The 24,160-nt window shown below is 40.0% G+C and overlaps 3 protein-coding genes across 3 annotated transcripts in view; 2 read left to right on the top strand and 1 right to left on the bottom strand.

Moving 5' to 3' along the window:
• The first annotated feature begins 132 nt into the window (after positions 1-132).
• On the top strand, positions 133-6,703 carry LOC109485989 (fibropellin-3-like). The gene is made up of 11 exons (XM_019789686.1): positions 133-240; positions 546-656; positions 897-1,007; positions 1,815-1,928; positions 3,102-3,212; positions 3,370-3,480; positions 3,793-3,921; positions 4,146-4,445; positions 5,264-5,557; positions 5,943-6,003; positions 6,595-6,703. Exons 1-11 carry the CDS (start codon positions 159-161, stop codon positions 6,701-6,703), a joined length of 1,533 nt encoding a protein of 510 aa, XP_019645245.1. The 5' UTR covers positions 133-158.
• Positions 6,704-9,987: 3,284 nt separating this feature from the next.
• On the top strand, positions 9,988-18,415 carry LOC109486366 (receptor-type tyrosine-protein phosphatase alpha-like). Its single transcript, XM_019790196.1, has 18 exons — positions 9,988-10,078; positions 10,252-10,430; positions 10,800-10,921; positions 11,124-11,214; positions 11,385-11,461; positions 11,621-11,657; positions 11,949-12,046; positions 12,140-12,277; positions 12,437-12,591; positions 12,729-12,864; positions 13,011-13,160; positions 13,409-13,502; positions 13,688-13,764; positions 14,075-14,209; positions 14,576-14,701; positions 15,024-15,175; positions 15,386-15,521; positions 15,887-18,415. Exons 2-18 carry the CDS (start codon positions 10,343-10,345, stop codon positions 15,959-15,961), a joined length of 1,887 nt encoding a protein of 628 aa, XP_019645755.1. The 5' UTR covers positions 9,988-10,078; positions 10,252-10,342; the 3' UTR covers positions 15,962-18,415.
• The window catches only part of LOC109486371 (serine/threonine-protein kinase NIM1-like), a 29,725-nt gene continuing 22,266 nt past the window's right edge, over positions 16,702-24,160 (bottom strand). The window contains exons 3-5 of the mRNA XM_019790200.1: positions 22,832-22,953; positions 22,147-22,293; positions 16,702-21,629 (exon numbers count right to left, since the gene is read on the bottom strand). Coding sequence (XP_019645759.1) covers positions 20,877-21,629; positions 22,147-22,293; positions 22,832-22,953 — 1,022 coding nt within the window. The 3' untranslated portion in view covers positions 16,702-20,876. The remainder of the gene's footprint in view (positions 21,630-22,146; positions 22,294-22,831; positions 22,954-24,160) is intronic.

Raw genomic sequence — 24,160 nt, 5'->3', positions numbered from 1 at the left:
CCTGTATTTTGTTGTTATTCTGCTACAATTGTTGTAAAGTATAGGAAAATGAACGTAATTGTCATGTACGTGTGTATAAGCATTGTCTATTATTAATAGTTGCTGTTACTACCTTCTCCACAGCCTCTTCATTTAACACATGTCAGAATGGAGGCACCATGGCTGAAGAAACACCGGGAACTGGAGTCTATACCTGTACCTGTCCAGCAGGCTGGGAATTGACGTTCTGTGAACAAGCCGGTTGGTGATAAACTTCATTACGTGAAGCTCAGGGGTTGAACCTTCAACAGGATAGCCATGATATCATAAATAGCTGAAAGTCACTCATCCCAAAAATAGAAATATCAATTGGATTTTTGAAGAGTTACAGGTTAGTTTTACATTGGTAAGGTGCTGCTCGTCAAGCAAAGCAAAGGTACATATTTCTGATGAATTGAGATTCTCAGAGACCCTTCAAACATACTAGTCTATGAACAATATAGGGATCAAGACTCTCAAGTGCATCAAAACTAAACACCGTACCCCTTTTGTTTTGTGTGAATCAGCCATTGATGATTGCGCCTCCAGCCCGTGTACCCACGGGACGTGTGTGGATGGAGTTAACTCTTACACCTGTACCTGTGAGGCAGGATACACAGGAGTCAACTGTGACACAGGTAAGCTATCAACATCGTTGACAATTTCTGACCATTTCAAGTTGATCGTCATCTGATAGTGACACTGTTTGTATTCTGCTTACAGCTGTCCCGTTGATACCCAAATCGTACTTCCTTGGGTTGCTGCATACACCAAGCAATCGTTTTGATGTATTCATGTTTGTTTGAATTTGCGTAAATGTAAAGCAAATAAAGAATATTATATACAACCATTCCTGCATACTTTTATTTGTATTTCAGACATTGATGATTGCGCCTCCAGCCCATGTACCCACGGGACGTGTGTGGATGGAGTCAACTCTTACACCTGTACCTGTGAGGATGGATGGACAGGAGACAACTGTGAGACAGGTAAGGGAATTTTCATCGTCTATCTGTCTAAACATAAACATGGCACAAGCAAATCACACATTTCTTTGTTGGTTTAGTAGGTTGGTTGGCAGCTGTAGAAGGATAGTATTAAATGTTGCTAAGATTTGATATTGCAGAGTTTTAACATTTTAATCAAAACACACACACACACACACACACATATATATATATATATATATATAGATAGATAGATATAGATATCTATATATATATAGACCAATTTTCGACATACTCTGGTTTTTGTTTAGGGCATTCTGGCAAAATCACTTCGATTTCTGTCATTCGACTTTACGGAACCGTGTTGTTAGCCGTCAGTCACTAGCAGTATTTTATCGAGCGTTTCCAATATTACTAAACTTCTAATTATAATCATGTGTTTGAAGATTGACTCTGCCCTTGTACAAAATGATTAAATCTTATGATTGAAAGAACTTTCGAAGGCCCGTGTCTTTATAAGATCGTATGGGAAATGCAATGAGAAATACAAGGTCCATTTCCCTTTCAAAATTCGTACCAATATTCTGTGCATTTGACTTATCGTATACGAACACTAATGGACAATGGACATCTAAGAGAGATACGAACACTAACAACGACATCAATCGATAATAGGCTTATGGTATTACTGTCAGTAATATATATCAGAATCAACCCCCGTGCTTTCGGCATGGAGGTGGCTCAGAACAGACTTATACATAAGTGATATTTTGGTGAAAAACATAAAGTTGCTTAATTAGCGTATTAAAAAGACACAATATTAACATCATGTTCTGTTTTGTATTTCAGACATCGATGAGTGCGCCTCCAGCCCATGTGGTGCCCACGGGATGTGTGTGGATGGAGTCAACTCTTACACCTGTACCTGTGAGGCAGGATACACAAGTGTCAACTGTGAGACAGGTAAGGGACCAGTCATTACCCACTACCAACATCTCTTGCTCATTCATCCACGTCAAGTTGTTTTAGATGCATTGTGTTCCTTGTTGTCTAATGTTGTCAAAATGGTAAGAACATGTTTACTAGATCATATTCTTTTTGATTGAATATTGACTTACTTGGTCTATTTAATTTTATTGGAAGCATAAACATGGAATAATAAACATGAAAACATGGAATAATATCAGATTAAGCTCTTAAGTTTCGTTCTGAAAAAAATATGATGATACCACCCTTTAAGATCACAACAAATTTATTAGCATAAGTAAACACAACATGATACCCAAGTATCCGTGGTGAAGTAATAGGACTGGGACCTACCAACTTCCAAATATTACAGATTAGGCCATGTTGATTTGATTATATGGATGACATCCGCGCGCGAATGAATTTTCGGCCGTTTCCAAAAAAAAAAAAGTTTTCAACCATACTGTAAATCGTACAAAACAGTTGCAAAATGAGCAAAAATATACCATAAGTTACAAAAAAAATCAATAAAAACTATATCAATGTCGTGCAATGCCAAAATCAAACGAAAAAAGACGAAATTGTAAAGAAATGAACTTGAAGACTAGATTATTCGCCAAACCATATTCTGTGTCATTTGCTCAACCCTCATGACCACGTAGATTTCATAATGAAAAGAACTTTTTTTTGCAAAACTTTTTTTTATTCGCACGCGCGCATCAGTTTTGGGGCTCCCGGAGGATTCCATCCATATAATCAAATCAACATGGCCTTATATACCCAAACACGCTACAAATTATAAGGTAAGACTGCTTACGAATGGCTATCAAGGTGAAAACAGATTACAAACACTACTACTAGTACTACTATGACACAAAACACACAAATTTCCTGGCACTACAAGGAATTTAAAGAGAGGTTGTTACCAACTAAATTTTGCCCTACACTTTAGGTTGATAGAATTAAGATAACACGTGTGTGCCTGGCTGTGCCGCTGACATATTGTACAATATTTCACCTCACCAAGAAGTTCGTACATAATAAATATCTTCCTCAAAATAGACTTAACCGGAAATAAATTTTGCTGGAAAATATAAGATTGCTTTATTAGCGTACGTTGCTATCAAAAGGACAACATATGAAAATCAAACTTTATATACTACAATTCAGACATCGATGACTGCAACCCCAGCCCATGTATCCACGGGACGTGTGTGGATGGAGTCAACTCTTACACCTGTACTTGTGAGGCAGGATGGACAGGAGTCAACTGTGAGAGAGGTAAGGGGATTTTCATCGATAAACTCTTATCTGATTATATTTATATAGCCATCATGTTATATATACAAGTCCAATTCACGTTGTTCTAGTTTGTTTGAATTTACATACGTAAACTGTTACAGTACAAAATATCGGTACCCTTTGCCTTGTGTTTCAGACATCGATGAGTGCGCCTCCAGCCCATGTACCCACGGGATGTGTGTGGATGGAGTCAACTTTTACAGCTGTAATTGTGAGACAGGATGGGAAGGAGTCAACTGTCAAACTGGTAAGAACATGTCACTAGATTATATTCTATTTGTTTGAATATGATTTTGTCTTTTGTCTTATTAAAACATGAAAAAGACAGAGGGAGCTCTGAAAAAGCTACAAAAGCAAAGGTGAGACTGCTTACGAATATCTATCAGGGTGAAAACAGATTAGGAAAATCTAGTACTACTGAAACACCAAATCCAAAATTTTCCTGGAACAAGACGTATTTCAAAGGTTGTAATGGACTAATTTCCCTACACTTTTGTTTGATAGAATTAGAATAAAACAACACTTGTTAAGTATGACTGTGTTTTATTCTCATCCTCAGATATCAATGAATGCAGCCCCAACAATGGACGTGGTCCATGTGAACAACTTTGTACCAACACAGATGGCAGCTTCACTTGCTCCTGTAATGATGGTTATGTCCTGAACCAGGATGGGCTTCATTGTGACGGTAAGTTTCAACACAGGCAGTAGAAAATACAAGTGTTTGTGTGTGTATTTCTGCCTATGTGTGTGTGTGTGTGTGTGTGTGTGTGTGTGTGTGTGTGTGTGTGTGTGCGAATGTGTATATGTGTGTGTGTGTGTGTGTGTGTGTGTGTGTCTGTCTGTGCTGCTGACATATTGTACAATATTTCACCTCACCAGGAAGTAACATTATCAAAATCTTCTGTCTAGCCCCCACTCAGATAACTGAACCACCACAAGATTCTGTGAAAAACGCTGGACAAGACGCCACCTTCTCCTGTACAGCAACAGGGCATCCAAGACCGAGCATCACGTGGTACCACCGAGCAATCATCTCAAACGGTGATGGAGTTACAATCACTGAGGATACCGGTGGAACAAATCAACACACGTACACAGAGAGTACTCTCATCATCACTAACCTGGATAGGACAGACCATGGAACCTACCGCTGTCAGGCGAGCAACAGAGGAGGTACTCAAGAAGTGACTGTCACATTGACAGTAAGAGGTAAGAAAATGACCATTGTCATTTCTATTTAGATTAACCTATTCTTTATTCTACATGGCGTACACGTACATTGATTGAGTACCTGTTGCAATCGTCACCAAATTCTTCCACACTCTTAGCAATTTGCAGAATACTTTTGAGATACACCTTGGATGTTCTCAATGTCGTTAACCTTGATTGACACCGCCTGTACAGTAGATGATAGGTAGTATATAGTATTGTTATAATGTATAAATTCCTAGCAATTAACATTAGAATATAGCGTCCCAGTATGCAATACTCATGTTTTGCATACTGCATATCCTCTTGTGCATTTATCCCATATGGGCAAGAACATGAAATAAAGATTCATATCATATCATAATAAGGACTAGGTACATGTAGGCAGGGTAGTACATAATATTACTGTTACAGTAGTAGACTTGGTAAGAGTGGACTTGGTCCGGGCAATTCGCCCGACCTGATGATGAGTAGAACAAAATCTCACATAGCGCGTGCGCCCAGCATACATTCTTAAAGCCTTCTTAGGGTTCTCTGCCTAACTAGCGCGTTAATTGATTTCGGCAATAAGCCGTGAGATACTATAAGATCAATGGATATACGTGGCATAGCGATTGTGCGGTAGATGACCGAGTACCTCATGGACACAGTTAGGTATGTATATTGGAATAAGACTTTATATTACGTATTGGAATAAGACTTTATATTACTTACTGTTTATTATAAAAATCTATTATATAGAATGCATTATAGTCTTTTTAAAATACCATCAATTTGCTGTCTAACCATTTGTGTATAATCCACGCTTTGTAATGTAGAGAGACCAGACCCTCCAACAGTGAACAGTGGCCTGACCTCGACAAATACTACCGTCATGTGCACCTGGTCTCTTCCGGCCTACCTGGGGAATCTACCCGTCACCGGAAGCCGCGTCCAGTACCGTGAAATTAGGGAGCAACAATGGAACAGCATCATAAAAGACACTACAGACACCAACTATGACATCACCGGACTAGATCCGTTCACCCTGTACGAAGTTAAAGTTGCCATAAAGAATGACCTGGGGTACAGCAATGACTCACTTGTGGCACATGTTTGGACAGCTGAAGCAGGTATTTTCACATTAGCTTATCACATATTGTTGACCAAAAATTCAGTGTGGTGATCTTTTATCATTGTACATTTACATTCAGTGGTATGACTTCATTGTATGAAATCAAAGATCTTCATGCGAAACTGAGCATGTCAAAACATGCAATGTTATACGTTTCTTTGTCTTCAAATTCATCAATTCACACCACAGAACTGCTATTTTGTCACATCTAAAATGAAAACCATACACAAACTCAAAATCACTTAAAAACTAAAATGAAATACCTGAACCAAAATTATTACTGAGCTGGAACATATATAAATTTTTACCCCAACACTTGTAAAGGAATATGTTTACACATGAGACACATAAACACGCTTAAATCTCTCCTCTTGTTCTTTCAGCACCAGGCAAGGTTGAAAACCTAACCGTACAAGGGATCTCTGGAACCGAGGTGAAAGTTATGTGGGGTCCGCCCGACCCCATTAAACCTAAAGGCATCATAATTAACTACATGGTTACTTACAAAAGGGCAAATGAGACTTCAGAAAGTTCTCCGGTCACAACAGATGGAAACTCTACATTCTACTCGATCGACCGACTACAAACAGATGTGAACTACACCGTGAATGTCTGGGGTGTGACGTCGGCAGGGCCTGGGCAGGTGGCAGGCATAACATTCCTGTTTGAATACAGTAAGAAGCAACTACTTTCCAATTTACATGTGCCAATGCCATTTAAAGTTATGTATATATTTTTTCTCATGTTACACTGAAATACTCTTTTTAAGTTGTTTGCCACCGGTTCACCACATCACAATTCTTAATTCAAATTGCAGCAATACTCGTGGAGCACTAGGCAGTAATTCAGCTGTATTATTGAGAAATTCCTTAAATGAGTCACCTAGCAGAATCGAAATTTGCTTTGCACAAAGAGGTCCTACGGTCAATACAAAACAGATGCACTCACAATCATTTATCTTGTATGATAGAAACAAGTAGTTTTTTTTTTATAAATTCATCCAACAAAGGACTAATTCTATCCATTTTTCGACAGTTCCAAGTCCACCCCGAGCCATGACAGCAGAAAACACCGGTCCCTGTTCCTGTGTGTCCGGCAGCCAAACCGACAGGTCCACAGTACGAGTCTCCTGGGATCAACCTGAACACCCAAACGGGAAGATTCTAGGATATCGCCTGTCATACTCCACTGAGGATGGAACTTGGACAACTATCGAAGCTGCCAGCAGTCCCAAAGAGATATCCAACCTTCAACCTTACAAGACGTATTCAATAAAGGTGACTTATTCATTCATCCATACATATGATGTTGTCAAATGCATAGGTAGTGTTTATATCTAACATGTATTTTCAAGATTTATTTATCTAAAAACTAGACCAAGCTTTCATGAATTAAACTGACAAGATAATAGTCAGACAACATTAATTATCGTTATTGATAAAAGTTACTCACTAATAGGTAGATTGATATCATTACATAATTATGATGGTAATGGTCAACATTGAGCAATAAAGTCACTCGATTACACTCTTTGCATTTCTTGGTACATGTACTTCAGGTCAAAGCATACAACTTGCTTTTCCAAGGAGAGGACAGCGAGGTGTTTACAGTAGAGACCAGTGAAGGATGTAAGAACAGTTTTGCTCGATTACGATTGACATGAGAAAAATGTCTTCAACGTGTACCGAAATGTTTTTCATGCTTTTGTAATTTGCATTTTACATTTGATGAACTTATATCATGCACAATTCACGTTATCATTATGCACTACCCTATTCAGTTTATCAAAGCAATACTGGGTAATCTAGCTTTGATTAACACATGTCAAAACATACTTCTTTATTTTATCTCTCAGGCCCAGGACCACCTCTGAATCTTCTAGCTGACCAGAGCGATAGCACGTGTACCGTCAGCTGGTCTCTGCCGAATGTCACTAATGGGAATCTCAGCAACTACAAGGTACACTTCTAGTTTATGATCCCATGTTTGGTTGTTTATATGGCAGTTTCCTTGTTCCAAATTGAATAGGCATCACCTATATATGATTCTTCCCCTATTAAATACACACAAACGTACACAACTGTTTAAAACGTGGTAGAGCGCCAAAGATAATGATATTATCATTAATCATTATTGGTATTTATCATAACTTAATTTTATTGTTTGATATGCGACTGTATGTGTTCTACTAGTTTTATTTATGTGCCACATGTAGGGCCCCACTGTTAGCCACTGAGTTGAGCAACTCTGAATAAAATGAGGGGAAAATAAATAATATCATCATATCATTATACTATATAAGTATTTTCATATGAAAATAAATAACAGTGCCATTCCAATTCTGCGACTCCCTGGCAATCTAAGAAGTAACGGTATTTGCCCACGAAAAAGATGGGTGGCTACTGGCTTGTGACGATTTCGTTCAGAAATGTGACCTTAACTGCCACAAGTTATCAGATACATGAAGATTGTAGCATACAATTAGTCTGGGTACCATCCTCCGTACCCCAGCGACAGCGGAAACTACAGAGGATGGCACCCAGGCTAGCATACAATGTAGCAGCCTTGTACTTGTAAAGGAACTGATTCTGCTATTTAGGTCGCTGTTAGTACCACCAGGCTGGAGACAGGCTCGATAAATGACGTTGACGCTGAGCCTGAACATTTGACGACATCAGAAGTACCAGACCTAACCTGGACAGAGTCCTTAGCAGCTCTTCCCGCCTACTCATTGGTCCACGTCACCGTTCAGGCTCAAACCTGTGCGGAGGGAGAAAGGAGCGAGATGGCAACCTGCACAGTTCGGAGGACAGGTGAGCGACTGTTACAAAAATAGCTGCCATGCTGTTATTTATTCTATCCCTTTTAATTAAAATAGTAAAGACTCGAGGACCGATACATCATCTTTTGGTTTAATCATTTGTCTACTACATCTCTTAAAGAGCCACCAGATATGGTCCCGAATGTGACTGCTGAAGAGGCAACGTTAACTTCCAGTACCTTCACCATCCTGTTACCCGGCATAAGCGAGCGAAATGGACCTATAAGGTATGGGTGTTGCTTATAAGTAGATAACACAGAAAAGTAAAATCATTATAAATTTGATCCGTGTTCTCCTGAAGTACTGGAGGTAATTCAGATCAGACAACTTACATGTCTTTTTTTAACCCAGTTGTTACCAAGTCATAGTTGTACCAATGCGGAAGGATGAAACACTTGATGAGCTGACTGACAGGGTTGGACAGCCACAGGACGTCCTGACGGATTCTGCACTGGAGGACGGAAAAACAGAGCCGTACATCGCTATCGCCTACTCAGGGTACGCATTGCAATAAACTGCCGTTTTTATATAAGAAAATATTATAAGATATCAACATATACTACAAACTTGCATGAATTGAAACACTCCCAAAACAAAAGATGTAATGTTATACCAATATATTTGTCACAATAATTTCTTCTTTTTGATATAATTGTTTGCTCACATGGATACAGGTCCAGCTACCAAGAAGGATCAGAAGTGACAATAGGATCTGGTGAACCCTGTGAAGACGCCACGTGTTGTAAGAGAGGTGTAGTACAGGAAGCACCAGAACCGGGTAACAGGAAACTGACACCAGGGTCTACCTACACAACAGTCATCCGTGCCTACGTGGGTGCCACTGAGGGGAGAAAGAGAAAAAGGGCAACTTCCGGGGTATTAAGCACTTCCCATTTCTTACACGATTCCTCACCTTCATCATCGGACATAGTCTTAACAAAATTGGAGTACATATATAAAAAGTGCTAATTATCTTAACTAATTTTTTTCAAATTGAAGTCATACTATTATCTGAAAGAAACCATCAATATAAAGAATGGAATGTTGGCATACATACATAGACCTGCCGTGCTATTGATTTGTTAAGTTACTGTACTTACTTATTCGTGTCTTATTCAATCATACTTGACTTTGACTGACACATTGACCAGCTGATAATACAACTGTTCACCGTTGATATATGCTCCTATAGCTAGCCAGCCTTACCTTGCCTTGCACTCCCTTTTACCAGACTCACAAATCGTCAGCATACAGCAAACCAGTAACCACAGGTAACTGCTACTCATTATCATTAAAACTAATAGACATTTTTCTTGGAATGGCTTATAGACCAGTCACGCAAATCCCGAAAGTGAGTTGCTATCTGTAGTCATGTGATTTGTTTCCATTTTAGTGTGCACTAAATTTTCTAATGTGCCACTGATGAGTATGACTCCACTGATGTGGATGTTGAAAGAGAGGGGGATAGATTATGAATTATACCCGATTTCTTTATATCGATTTCTTCATTGCAATCAAACATCCTATTGTGTATCCTATCATTACATTAACACCTTTCTTGATGGTAAGTCTAACTGACAAACGTTTTGGAACACACTTAGCCGAAGGTTCTCCAGTTAACGTTGGAGCGATTGCCGGAGGAATAGTGGGGGCGCTGGCGGTTCTTTGTATCGTAGGCGTGGGCCTATTTTTTTACAGGTAAGATTATAAAACGACATCATCTTTGTAACATATACAATTTATACACTCATTATCTTAATTGGTTTTTATTCTTGTTGAACTGTTTCCAATTCAATAACATTTCCGCACATGTAGTGTGATTTTCAGTGTCTCCTGATATAAAACGTACTGTTTAAATTTGCATTATCAAGGAGGCGTCTGGCAGACAGTGGCGACAGCCCGCTAACCAAATTACCTCGCCGGTCACCAAAGCAAAGGTCAGTGCCGGAGGACGACACCCAGATGGGGGCGATCGGACCGATGGACGAGGAGGCGGTAGAAGTGAAGAAATCTCCTGCTCCAAAACCGAAGCCCAAACCCAAAAGGCCAAGTAAGAGATGTCCTATATCTGTCTATTTGCAGATACATATATCTCTAAACTTGGGATTCACTTCAGAGAATTATTTATTCTATAGACCAATGCACACATTTTCGTTGTACCAGGACATCTTGTGTCTTGTCGCCTTCTGTTCACTGTCTTCTTGTGGTCCTAGCTAATACGAGTATAACTCAACAATCATCAGCAACATTTAAAATCATGTTAGCAATGACTTTACATGCAATTGCAGAGACCGTTCAGGGAAATCAGACACTAGACAATGCTATGCATCAATCATTCCCCATTTTGGTAGGATCTGGAGCAGGCATCCGTAACCATTATCTGTGAACACTGATTTGAATCTTACCTAATCTTTTGTAGGCAGAAGTGGCGGCGCCTCACCGTCCTTAGCCCTGCGTCAGCCCATCCCGATCAACAGGCTGGAGAGGGAGTTCACCAGGCGTCACGCTAACGACGACCAGCTGTTTGTGGAGGAATACAGCGTGAGTACTTCATTTTGGACGATACGAAAAGGTTACCATTGGCAATGAATGAAACGAAACCAAATTTTATCTTCGGAAGTGGGTGCTGGTGTTGACGGCTTGGTGGTGATGAGAAAAAACGATCTAATGTGTTTTTTGTATTGTTGAATTCTCCACATTTTGCGATTTTTATGATACCTGACTGCACTATTGCACTTTGCAGTATCTGCCTAAGCCGTTTGGAAGAGACCATGCAGAAGCTTACTACAACGAGGAAAATGCCTCCAGGAACAAGTTTAGAAACATCATCGCATGTGAGTGATAGTCTAGTGTACAGTTTCATAGCTGCATGTACTAAGTCCCATCTTATATCGATTGATGCATGAGCAACACCTAAATCAATATTTGTATTTGAAAAATATTAAGCTTTGTATGCAGTTGTGTTGCATTTTCGATTGATTATATTTTATATTTTCTTTACCAGATGACAGGGGCCTTGTGAAGCTGACTCCAATCGAAGGGGTTCCAGGATCAGGCTATATCCATGCCTCTTACATGGATGTAAGACAGTACAATATGTCCTACGAAATAAGCATTCATGCCTTAGTCTCACAGTAACACTTAATAAATGTGTTTTTTGAAGTTATGTGCCCTTTCCCAAAAAGAATCTGCTTTTAGCTAACATCACAATGACCTAATTGCCTTTTCCCATCATCACAGGGATACCAGGAGCAGGGCAAGTTTATTGCTGCCCAGGGTGAGTAACATGGCAAAATCAACAAAGTTAATGTTGATAGTTTGTAAGGTTGTGCTGCAAGCAAGGTTTTGGTACAGACTTTAACTTGCACAAAACGACCGTAACTGTAGCAGTCAAGTACACATAAAACCATAACATTAGAGGTAACAGACAACACCAAGCAACTCCTGCTTGGGTGAATTATATCAGCCTACTTGATGTCCTGAGATACTAGTATTATGATGGTTTTGAGAACGCACAAGGCCAATAAACACTTGGCATACACCGGATAACCATTGTGTATTTGGGTAGGCCCTATGGAGAACACCATCGCTGACTTCTGGAGGATGATCTGGGAGACAGGTTCAACAGCAATCGTCATGGTAACCAACCTGGAGGAGAATGGCAAGGTAAAGACTACCAAAATAAACTGTGTTAAATTGTCAAGAATCCGATAAAATATGCGAAACATATGTAACTTTAATGTTCTACTTACCTTGCAGAAAAAATGCTCAAAGTACTGGCCCGACAGTGGAGAGAAGACCTACAACCCCGGCGGGGGATATGGAACGTTAACTGTAAAACTTGAGCAAGCTGTGCCGATGGTGGACCACGTCACTCGAGTATTCCTGCTGAGCAAAGTATGTTTTACATTCAATGATAGTTCAAGAAATCACTTCAGTATTTCAGTTCACTTTAAAATTTATTTGAACTTGATGGATTTCAGAAGATTGCAATGTACAACATTTTGCTGCCTACTTGGTCCAAAATGAAAGATTTTTTATTAATTCCAACCACAGGCAAGGGAGAGGAGAGTGCGCAAAGTCACTCACTTCCACTTCATCGGATGGCCAGACTTTGGGCTGCCGAAGAGCCCCATGGGATTGCTGAAGTTCCGGAAGACCGTGATGTCGTCTTTGACCTCCAACGACAGACCAATCGTCGTGCACTGCAGGTAAAAATAGCATTTTTTTTTTGGTAAATACTAGGTATCAATAAAGACATCCACATCCATATTACGAGAGCTTATGGAATGTATTGAACTTGAAACGTACAATTGAAATGACTTTAATCGTTCATTTCTTTACACAGTGCCGGGGTGGGCCGTACCGGTACTTTCATCACCGTGGACGCCATGTTGGACATGATCAAGGAAGAGGGGAAGGTGGACGTGTTCGGGTTTGTGGAGAAGATGCGTCAGAACAGGAGCTTCATGGTGCAGACTGAGGTTATCGTCTCCCTTTGTATCTGCTCTGTGGTCATGTTTGTTTGGTGCATGGTGAAACTCCTTGTAACACTTGAATCATAGACCTTCAATCTGTAAGGACTTTAGCTTCTTGATCTAATATGGCTATTTTTTCATTGATGCTCAAGGCTCAGTACGTGTTCATCTTCAAAGCCCTCTTGGAAGATTACCTGTACGGAGACACGGAAAGTGAAGTGGCCAACATCCACCGCTACATGCAGAAACTCAAGATGGAGGATCCTCAGACTGGCGTATCTGGGCTCGAGACTGAGTTTGGGGTAAACGTCATACATTGTACTATTAACGATAGATGTGAAAGGAAACATATTTCTTGCAAAGATGATTATAAACCAATGATGTGTATCTTTTCTTTGCACAAATGCCAATGTCTTTTCAGCTATAGCCTTATTGCTTGTGTGCTTTAGATGCTATTACATGTAGTAAAATAAGTGTTTTCAAACAACAAAGGAAGTTTTTAATAACCTCTTTCTTTCGTGTTCTCATTTGTTTCTCGTCCCTATTGTAGAAGCTGACCCGCATCCCCATCGACAAAGCCAACATGCGGTCCGGGAACCTGCCGGAGAACCTGTCCAAGAACAGGGTGCTGCAGGTCCTGCCGTGTAAGAGTCAACCAGGATTATTTAGCAATGTGCACATGTACTGTTAGTTTGGTAAACAGTTATTCCCATTGTAGTAAGGTTGTAGATGATCCAATATGTTGTCTCCTATCATAGTCCCTCATACAACTAGGTATTGTTTAGGTATAGTTTGGTTTGTTGATAAAACATTTTCCTTTCCCTCCCAGACGACACCACCCGAGTTTTCCTACAGCAGAAGCCAGGTGTGAAGGGATCTGACTACATCAACGCTTCCTTCATTGATGTGAGTTATTGGCCATGGTTTAGGATACGTTTAATGTTAATTTCCCACTTATGTAGCTAGGGAAGACAGATATATAATTGCCCTATATCAAAATCTGTAACTGCAGTATCGTGGGAGCTGCAAATTATGCAACACTGGTCTGATTTATGGAAAATGCAAAAGAAAGAAGGACGAAGGCCATAGTGTGTAATTTCTTACATCTAGGTAATAAGAGGTAACTTCGCTGTGTTGCCTCATCACATACGGTTTTTACAATAAGGGAACAAGTTGAACAAGCTAGAGACAAACAAAACCATGGTTCCTCCCACAGGGCTACAACATGAAGGACGCGTACATCGCTACCCAGGGCCCGCTGGACCGGACTGTGGAGGACTTCTGGAGGATGGTGTGGGAGTGGAACTCCTGCTCTGTTGTCATGCTGACTGAGATCAAGGAGAAGAGTCAGGTAGGTGAAACAATTTCCTTCGTTTAGTGTAAATATTTGAACGATAATGATGGATTATAATATTTGTCATGAAATATTTGGCAATGAATGAATGAAGACCAAAGGATTCATTAGCTACAGGTGACAACAAAAAATGGTTTACAGATACATGTATATGTACTCAAGCTAGCACTTATTTGTGTTAGCTGGAAGACATGTTAAAAACATGTTTAACAGCCAACACAAGCATCTACAAGCCCAGAAATACCAGGCGTATACTAACGTTGGTACTAGTACTACAGTCTGGTAAGTTGATTCTACTTCTCCCAATTTTGTGATCTTATTTACATACATACTAACTGTTTGTGTGTTATTATGATTCTATAGAACAAGTGCGCCATGTACTGGCCGGAGGATGGCAGCCAGTCTTTTGGCGACTTCACTGTGTCTCTTCAAGACCAGACTGACTACCCTGACTACACCCTGCGTACCTTCCACCTCACTAAGGGCAAGGTATAGTATTCATTACAACAGTACTAAACTTACTTAGAGCTAAGCATACAGATCAGGGCAAACATTATACATACTAAGATAGATTCTATGGATCAACAGTTTGGTCTGTAAAGTCAGCACCTAGTCCAACCCATTAGTGGTAGGATATTTTGTAAGGAACCCATTGATGAATAATACTACATAATACTTTGGACATCAATTAGTTTGTCAGCTAATCAGTCTAATTGCAAAGAATGGTAGCATTAGAACAAGTGACAATTACATAAATAACATATTAGTGATGTATGATGAAAAGTAAATCGTTTCTCCAACTGCCCAACAGGGAGGAACAACCCGTACCGTGCAGCAGTTCCACTTCCACGGTTGGCCGGAGGTCGGTATCCCTGACAACGCCGCTGGGATGATCGATCTGATTGGTCAGGTTCAGAAGCAGCAGCAGCACTCTGGGAACGGACCAATCACCGTGCACTGCAGGTACGATAGTATGTGATCTTACCACTTGTATGAAGGACTAAGTCACTATGTACTTATCTGTATATTGAGTAACCAATACTTATTTTTAAGAAGTACGTGTAATATGTAAAGCTTAGCACATCGTACAATGAGCAGTGTTCAATTTGCGAGCATTCAGGCACTAACATACCTAAACTTCCCAGTTGTGGTTGACAACAATCTCTCTTGCAGTGCCGGGGCCGGCCGCACGGGGGCGTTCTGTGCCATCAGCACAGTACTGGAGCGGGTGAAGGCAGAGGGAGTCTGTGACGTGTTCCAAGTGGTGAAGGCACTCCGGCTGCAGCGGCCTCACATGGTGCAGACACTGGTCAGTACTGATTCTAACAGCTCTAAAAAGATTCGGTGCACCAAAGCAGTTCAAAATAGTAATTGAAGCAGTAAATTGTAATACATGTACATGTATTGGAATTGTCAATATTGGAAAATGATACTAATATTGTAGAATGCCAAAATAGATTCCAACGAAAGAAGAAAATGCAAAGAAATGAAAATTAAGACTTTATTATTCAACTTTATGACCACCTAGATTTCATCTTGAAGGCAACTTTTTGCCAAGTTTTTCACTCGCACGCTCGCATCAGTTTTGGGGTTCCCAAAGGATGTCATCCATAGAATCAAATCAACATGGCCCAAGCTATATACTAGTATGTTTTCATATCTCTTCCTTTACAGGACCAGTACCAGTTCTGTTACCAGGCTGTTGTGGAGTACCTGGACAGTTTTGACCACTACGCCAATTTCCGCTGAAGAGTCGTGTGGCACCTGAAAGCTTTCGACAAGAAATGTCAGAGTTCAGACAAAAAACGATCATCAGTTGAAGACTTACTATACTGTGTATCTTAGTGACAAACTTTGATTATATGCTTTAAGCATGGATGGTTTCACAGCTTAAATAGATGCAAAACACCAACTATATTAGCATGAAATTTCATCTTTCTTGGTGCAAGTCATTAAGTAAAGACTAAACTAAACTATAATGAGGCATATGTAGGACCCGCTACTACGGTCACGTGTCTCTGATGTCACGTTCCAAGTGTAGACGGGTCCATTCCGTGAACAAGGTTGAAGGAATTAGTCGAAAATTTGGGTAAGTCCAATTCGTTCCAGTGTTGGAGATGAAATATAGTCTTTACTTCATAGCAGCAATATGAATTAGGTTTCTCACTTTTAAAGTTTTGATGTAGCGATGCCATTTTAACTAATCAAATCAATCATTGTTAATAAGGATCAAGATTGTATGCTTCAAAAATTCATGCACTAGTTGATATGAAAGAGATATTTGCTGTTGTCTTCTGAAGATGGTTTACAGTTTAATGAACAGGGGAGTTAATTCCATTTCACTAAATTCCAAACGGTATGTCCAGAATACCAAGCAAATCCTCAGTACAATTGTCTACATTAATGTACTCTAATGAGGATATCTGAAAAAAAAAACTACACAGAGTATCTTACAAATAACACAGATTACAACCACAAGAGACCAGGAATGACAAATCTAGATGACTTTTATTCCGATATCTACAAAGGATATTATAACCTCAAGACACAGATGGATTCCGAAGAAGTGCTACCACATCAGGAATGATTGGTCGAAAAAAAAAGTGAAAATCAATTTCTTCTATCAAGGCTACCATCATCAGATGCTTTTTGTGTCGCAGAGCATCACCTCTGTGTTTCTAATGGTTAAAGCCCACTTTAACTTTTACGTTAATGCACATAAGTCTACATTTGTATGGACGTGGGTAGGAAATAGTATGAACCAGTCAAGTATCATTTGGGAAGAGGATCACGTCTGTATTATCTGTTTGAGCAAGTTCTTTTGAATTGAGAAGGCAGATCATTTACCCTGTCACAACTGGTTTGTAGTCACTTAAATCCAAACATCTGGTTGTAGATGACATATTTTCTCTCCTTAAGATTAAATCAAGTATTGAATCTGTACCTTTTCTGTGTCTTGACATCTACAGTGTTGTGTATTTACAATATTGACAATGCAGAAATTAACATGATCATTCCATTCATAAAAGTGTAGAACATATCCTATTATTAACATGCTTGAGGCCACCTCCTTGTGATGGCAACACATAGTTAGCTGGCATGTAGAGCTTCAATACTCGAAAAATATTACACATACTTGGTAAAAGCAATGCTTGTAAATTATATGAACACATGGACGGATTAAGCTTAAGCATTGTTCCCTATAGGTAAAATTAGTATCAAGCAAATAAAAACAAAACCATGACTTAATATAACATGAGATCAGTGACGTTCACACTGCTGCAATTCAGTCATTACTTGCCAGATTGTGCTGTACAGTGTGTCAAATTCTCTCAAGGAAAATACCTAGTATTCATTTATAAACAGTCTCCACACAAAACAAACTATGTGAAACATTACTTTGACAACTGAGACAAAAAAAGACATAAATAAACTACCTGTGACTTGAATGCCAAAGGTGCATGAGGTTTAAGATTTCCAGCTTCTTTATGGTAAACAATCTGGCATGTTTTTGCTGAGAAGTGACATAGCAGTGTTAGATATTCTATAAACTTTAAGCAACAATAAAATCTACATGACAACATATTATATATCTACATAAATTGTTGAGAAATCGTAAGCAAAGGCAGAAGCTTTGTAATCTTGATCTTTTAGCACATAAAGTCTACATTTGGCTTTCTATGGCCCATCAAAATCAATATAGAACTGGCATGGCAATATTGTCCATCTCAGTGTGTGGTAAACAATCTGTGAGAATAGTGTACCCTGTGTTTGACATATGCAATTGAAGTTCCCAATTTTCTATCAGCACATTAGTGTCTGTATACAATGTACATGTATTGCACATGAAAACATGGAATGCCAAAAACAGGGATACCAAAGTTCAGGGAATAGCCAAAGAATATATCCCAAGAAAAAGGATTTCAAACAAATTCTAGCAGAGAAGCATGGCCTACCGTACATGTTTATCTTACATTAATGTACAAGACACATTTACATACTATTAGTATCGTTTCTTTCTGATGGTCATATTAGCACACTTATGAATCGCATCTACAAAAATAGCACTTTGATAACAGTTCTTCTTATACATCTATGTGATCAAATACTACATTGTACATTTCTGAAAGGCACAACACTTCAAAAGGTGTGATGTAATGCTACTAGCTGTTCTAGGCATTGTGAATAGAAATATGTCTACCATGATATGACTGGCCTGTCTCCCAATGAAAGATGTTACCTCAAAATATCCCTTTTTGTGATACGTCTTGAATCTTACATACATGTAACAGTGGGGTTCAAGTGCCACCAACTGGCCAGTTTAACAGGCTCAGACCTTTTAGCCTTGCGGTTAGCGCATTGGACTTGTGAGCTGGCAGCCCGGGTTCAAATCCCGGGAGCCAGAAGACTGTGCTACTTGCCCCAATGTGTTTCAGTGGTTAGGATTTGTGGCTTTCACCCACAAGGACCAGGTTCGATTCCCGGCATGGAAACCACTCAAAACACAAAGGGGCGAATCTTGGCTCCTGGGATTTGAACCCCAAACCCAATGCACTAACCACAAGGCTAAAAGGTCTACACCTGTTAGCCTGGCAACTTGGTGGCACTTGAACCCCACAGTTACAAGTCAGTCTTAAGCTTCCTTTCATTTGCAGAGTGAAATCTACACCTGTGCTACTTGTACATGTCCAAGTCTAAGTCCATGTATGCCTTTTCAAGAACACTTTTTCAATAACCTCTTTTTTACGGAAACACCAAGTTCCCTCAGCCTTAAGAGACTAGCACCTACACAGGAGATATTTGTTAGGTTTGGGATCTTCTGGTAAGTTTGACAAACCCTGTTCAGGTGGACAGACATGTGCTGACTGTTATGACAGATAAAAAGGACTCTGTTTGTTTGTTTGACAAGCAAGCTGCTCATGATATAACAAAGCCTTCACGTTTCTCTGTCTACCAGTCGTGCAAAGAAAAAAAACCTGCAGTGCAACGCTCCGGAAGTCCAACATATTACTAGTAGCTCAGAAACAAACACTTTAAATCTTTGAACTCCCAATTTTGGCGGCTGTCTGGGGCACCTACTTACAACTTGAAAAGTTTTAAAAGTGCATACACTAATCAAGAGGATGTGACGTGCAGATTGGCGCAGCTGCAATATTTGTTAAAACTGAATACAGTAGCCAGCTTGACGATTCATCTCTGACAGAAGGCAAAAAATGAACCTCAGAGTAGCAGCAACAGCACTTAATATTGCCATGGTCGGTAGCATTAACATTAAAAGCTACTTTCTCGGATACGTTATGAAAGCCATGCCAGGTACTTTCTGTAACCTGGAGCACTACTCAGATGCAGATGTTACAAAATGGTGGATACAAAACTACCACTGCAAGGCCATACCAATTCAAGATTCTTTGCTTACGATTCAATAAGTCATTCTTTGCAATGCTTCCCAAACTTTTTACTTCTTAGATATGCATTTTGTACAATATAGCACTGTTTTGAACCACTGAGGGGATTTTACTGGTATGGCCTTACGGACATTTAAGACACTGACGGTGAAAGGTGGAATGCTCAAGTTCGTAGTGATTTTTTTGTAGCTGATACATTAAAGGGTTATTGTCACAGCAAAACTGTTTTCTCTAAGAACATTCAGTAAGCTTTAGGATGGACACTTCACAGTGAAACCTCTCAACATTGCACCCTATCCGTCTAGTCGTTCTACCTTCCAACTTTTTACAAAAGATTTGATGATACAAATTCCACAACTTTTTAGGCCTGGTATGGGGGCAAATGCAGAATTGATGATGCTTTCATAGACCTACTGTTATCAACTTCACAAAACTCAATGTGCTTTGACAATCCCAGCAATTTTATCACACATATATTTGGGCCATTGCACACCATGCACATATGTACATGTAACCCAGGGCACTAGCCAGTACCTGTTTGTCCATCAATTGCAGGAACGTTGTGGTGTGTGACGGAAATTTTTTAAAACCAATCTGTCAACCCTGATGGACAAAAGTAACAAAATCTTGAAACTTGGGAAAAAAAAAAACATCCAAAGGACTCCAACAACCACTTTCAACCCCATGATTTGACAATTGCATTCATTAAAGGCTAATGAAAATCCAAAATTTGTCCCCCTACCTCTAAAATTGCGAGCACTCTCCAATCATGAACCTGGGCTGACATAAAAGATTTTGACCTTGGTGTAACATTTACTGTTACATCAAAGAAGGCAACATCACTCTGCATTTGCCTACATACAAGTTTCCATGACCTAATGGCCAAAACAAATCCAGGTCAGTGCTATTGCACCCATCTCACTATACAGAGTTGTAGACTTGTGGTCTACACACATGCAAACAGTCAATCAACACATTGACATTGTCATGACAACACAAAACAAACAAACAACAACAAAGACATTAAAAACAACAACATATCAAGACCATTGCCTAACACAGATTTAAAGTTAGAACATCTTTCTGCATTTTATAACACACAAATTTAGGACCTATGATGATTGGTTGAGAAGCGATTCTTACTGCTGTGACCTGATTTTCATATGTTTACAAGGCCTCTAGAACTACATACTATGCCGGAGAAGTCTCGCTTGTACTTTTTTTTCTTCATATCCACAACAGAGACCACGATACTTTCATCATAAAATGGTGCAGAGTTTTGAATTCTTGGTTTCCTTTTTCTTTGGTGCTGCAGACTTGCTCTGCTTCCTGTTGACCTGCGGCGGCCCGTTCAGCATGTGGTTTGTGAGCGCCTGCTGCGAGTGTTTCTTCTGTACCTTGTGCAGGACTATCCTGTAGGTGCCTGTTATACAGCTGCGGGAGTCCTTGCCTCGGCTCTGTTCCAGGTGCTGGTCCGTGATGCCGAGGTCACGCAGCACCATGCGCGCCTCGTGTTCCTCGTGTCGCAGGTTCTCCTTGGAGATGTCCGCGGGGTTGAGGTGATAATCGTCGTGCGGTTCGGGAAAGTGCTGCCCGCGCAGCCACTCCGACTCCATGATCTGCTGCACAGACAGCCTGTCCACCGCAGTCGGCTGCAGGATGTTCCTGATCAGAGCCTGGCAGCTCGGAGAAACGAACCCCGGGACGGAATAGTGCCCCTCCAGGATACACTTCTTCAGTTTAGCCACCGTCTCCGCCCTGAAAGGCATCAGTCCCGTCACCATGAAATACAACATGACCCCGAGAGCCCAGATGTCCACATACACGCCGAGGTAACTCTCGTCCTTAAACAACTCGGGCGCGGCGTACGGCGGAGAGCCACAGAACGTGTTGAGCGTCTCGTCCAGACGACAGTGAGTGCTGAAGCCGAAGTCGCCGATCTTCACCATGGCGGGAGTTGCATAAAAGACGTTCTCGGCCTTCAAGTCCCTGTGGATGATGCATTGCTCATGCTGCAAGAAAGGACAAGGAACATCTCAGTCGGACTTGTCACGTGGCTTCTATCAAGTTTGACATCAACACTGGGTCAAAGGTATCCGGTAAATGATGTTGGTCCCCGTCGTAGTTGAGTTGTTCTATGTCTTTGACCCAGTGTTGACGTCACACTTTAAAGAAACCATATGACAAGTCTCACTGGGTCAGTATACTGAAGAAGACCAGAGTGACTGGTTGAAACCTCGAGGTGAGAACATTTCCTTTTGTGTTGGAAGAAAAGTTTTACCTCTAAACATATAACTACTAGCACAGATGAACTTCCTTAGATGAACTTTCTTGATAGTCAGTGTACTTTGTTTTGTTTCAGGATTTGGAATTGATGTGAAAGTTCTTTGTACGGAGTTTGATGTTTTTCTAGAGTGTAGAAATTGATTGAAATTCGACTGGTTGAAAGCTCTAGGTGAGAATGTTCCCTTTCGTTCTGGAACAAAAGTTTTACCATTAAACAAACTACAGTAACCCTGTCTGACCTACCATGTGTTTGACAGCTGACACGACCTGTGCAAACAGAGCCCTGGCATCGTCCTCTTGCAGTTTCCCATCAGTGGAGATTTTAGTGAAGAGCTCCCCTCCTGGTGCATACTCCATCACTAGGTGCAGCTTTGTTAGGGTTTCCACTACCTGAAAACAACAACAATGTCCAGGATACTGTAAATCACGATTCTTTTCATGTTCACGCTCAACACGTTCTTGCTACATTTGCAGCTTTTGCCGTCACTTCTGTACCAAAAACATATCATTACTGTTAACAAATAATTCACCGACTTTCTTTTTGCTGCACCTGCTGCCACCTTGAACCTACAGTTCCGCGAACATGTCCGTTTTCTAAGACTGCGACCTTTTTGCTACAGCAAACATAAAGTCATTTACGATATTCAATTGTTCTTCACTACAAAAGAGTGCAGTTTGCCTTATATAACATTTGAATTACACAAGGACCAATGGATTGTCAATCACTCCTTAATAAATTTTCCGAGAAGCAATTTGTACTAGTACATAAAGAATCAATAATCATGACGTTACATGCATCTTAACCAAAGATAAGCTCAAAATCTATGTAACTGATCTTGCATTGATGCAGTACTTCCTTTTACATGCCTAGCTGCCGTATACATGTATCTTACATCATCATCACGAGACACAAAGTGGCAGAACTGACCTCGTATAACCTGATGACATTGGGATGTCTGAGTTTCTCCATGCTGGAGATCTCTCTGGATAGGAGCCTCTGGGTTTTCTGGTCCAGTTTGGTTTTATCCAGGATCTTCACTGCTACTTTTTCTGTGGAGCAAACACAGCAACAAACATCCATCCAGTCAGTGAAACTGTCTCAGAGCAATAACAGCCATAGGACTGAAATATTGTTTCTTACATGAACATTTGATGGGGCAAAAATTGTGCCACCATGTCACATAAATTCAAATTGATGGCTGCACAAAGAGGTCAACATTATTTCAATATCTTAGTAATGAATTTGTATACTAATCATTTCAAAGCATACAAGTAAGTTGTCTCTGGGTTATACAAGTACATTGTAGTTATGATTGAGAGTCAGTTAATAGATTATTCACTAGCAGAAGATGTCAGAATTTGATGCATTCATCTAATTGTTCTCTACTTCCTTCCCCTCTCTTTGATAGAATATCCATCCAAACCAAATTGTATACAATCATGTACAGTATCAGCACCTAGTACATTCATTTCAAGCATAATACATCGCACTGGGACTCTTAATAAAACTCTACATTCAGTGATAACAAATGTACCGATGCACCTATTTGGAAATTTCCACTGTCAAAAGCCCTGCCTCCCCCACATTTACTCTACATAAAGAAGTGTCATTAATCTATACTTGCTGCTTTTTGTAGCACACGCTTATTATATGTTATGTCCTGACATTTATACAGTAGAAAATCCTTGACATTAGGCCACATCAATTTAATTTGTTGGTTCTCGGATTCGCCTCTCCGTTTTTTTCTGATTTGCAAAAAAAAAAAAAATTGATTCTGGTCCTGAATCAACTGAAAAATGCTCATATTTTGCCCCAAACAATTGAGGAAAGTCCTTTTCTTCCTAGTTGTTACAGTTTTCCCATCTATCATTGCAGTGGTTTGATTAAAAGTTCAAAATTCAATGTTTAAATTTTAACCCAGCCTTTTGTGTTGACTTCATGGCTCATTTCATAGCATTTAAGCCTATAATAGGATGCCTAGACCTGTTTTTATTTTTTTTATTTTCTTCGCCCTGTCGCTTCATATTTTTTCTGAAAAAATCCGAGAACCAACAAATTAAATTGGTGTGGCCTTAGAGTCAGGCACGTCTTATATGATAAAAGCACGAGTCCTGGTTTCTTGGCAGCCTTGCGGCGTCTTACTGCGTCCAGTCACTTATTTATAAACACTGCCCTGCAGGGGAAGACTTATCCAGTATAACCTCCAGAAAGATCAACAGCGGAAACTGGGCGATGTACGCACGGCAAAATTTGTAA

Source organism: Branchiostoma belcheri, unplaced genomic scaffold (genome assembly GCF_001625305.1).
Source record: "Branchiostoma belcheri isolate BF01 breed outbred unplaced genomic scaffold, Haploidv18h27 scaffold8, whole genome shotgun sequence".
NCBI classification, from domain to species: domain Eukaryota; kingdom Metazoa; phylum Chordata; class Leptocardii; order Amphioxiformes; family Branchiostomatidae; genus Branchiostoma; species Branchiostoma belcheri.
The sequence above is the reverse complement of the archived record's forward strand: the minus strand, read 5'-3'. Positions and strand labels throughout refer to the sequence as shown.

What these genes read in the sequence shown, in the direction of transcription:
- LOC109485989 (XM_019789686.1), top strand. Translation starts at nt 159, where the DNA reads ATGGCTGAAGAAACACCGGGAACTGGAGTCTATACCTGTACCTGTCCA. An exon ending in TGTCACATTGACAGTAAGAG is followed by an intron (nt 4,446 to 5,263) that starts GTAAGAAAATGA and finishes TTTGTAATGTAG; the next exon opens with AGAGACCAGACCCTCCAACA. An exon ending in TGTTTGGACAGCTGAAGCAG is followed by an intron (nt 5,558 to 5,942) that starts GTATTTTCACAT and finishes TTGTTCTTTCAG; the next exon opens with CACCAGGCAAGGTTGAAAAC.
- LOC109486366 (XM_019790196.1), top strand. Translation starts at nt 10,343, where the DNA reads ATGGGGGCGATCGGACCGATGGACGAGGAGGCGGTAGAAGTGAAGAAA. An exon ending in TCCATGCCTCTTACATGGAT is followed by an intron (nt 11,462 to 11,620) that starts GTAAGACAGTAC and finishes CCATCATCACAG; the next exon opens with GGATACCAGGAGCAGGGCAA. An exon ending in GAGTATTCCTGCTGAGCAAA is followed by an intron (nt 12,278 to 12,436) that starts GTATGTTTTACA and finishes TTCCAACCACAG; the next exon opens with GCAAGGGAGAGGAGAGTGCG.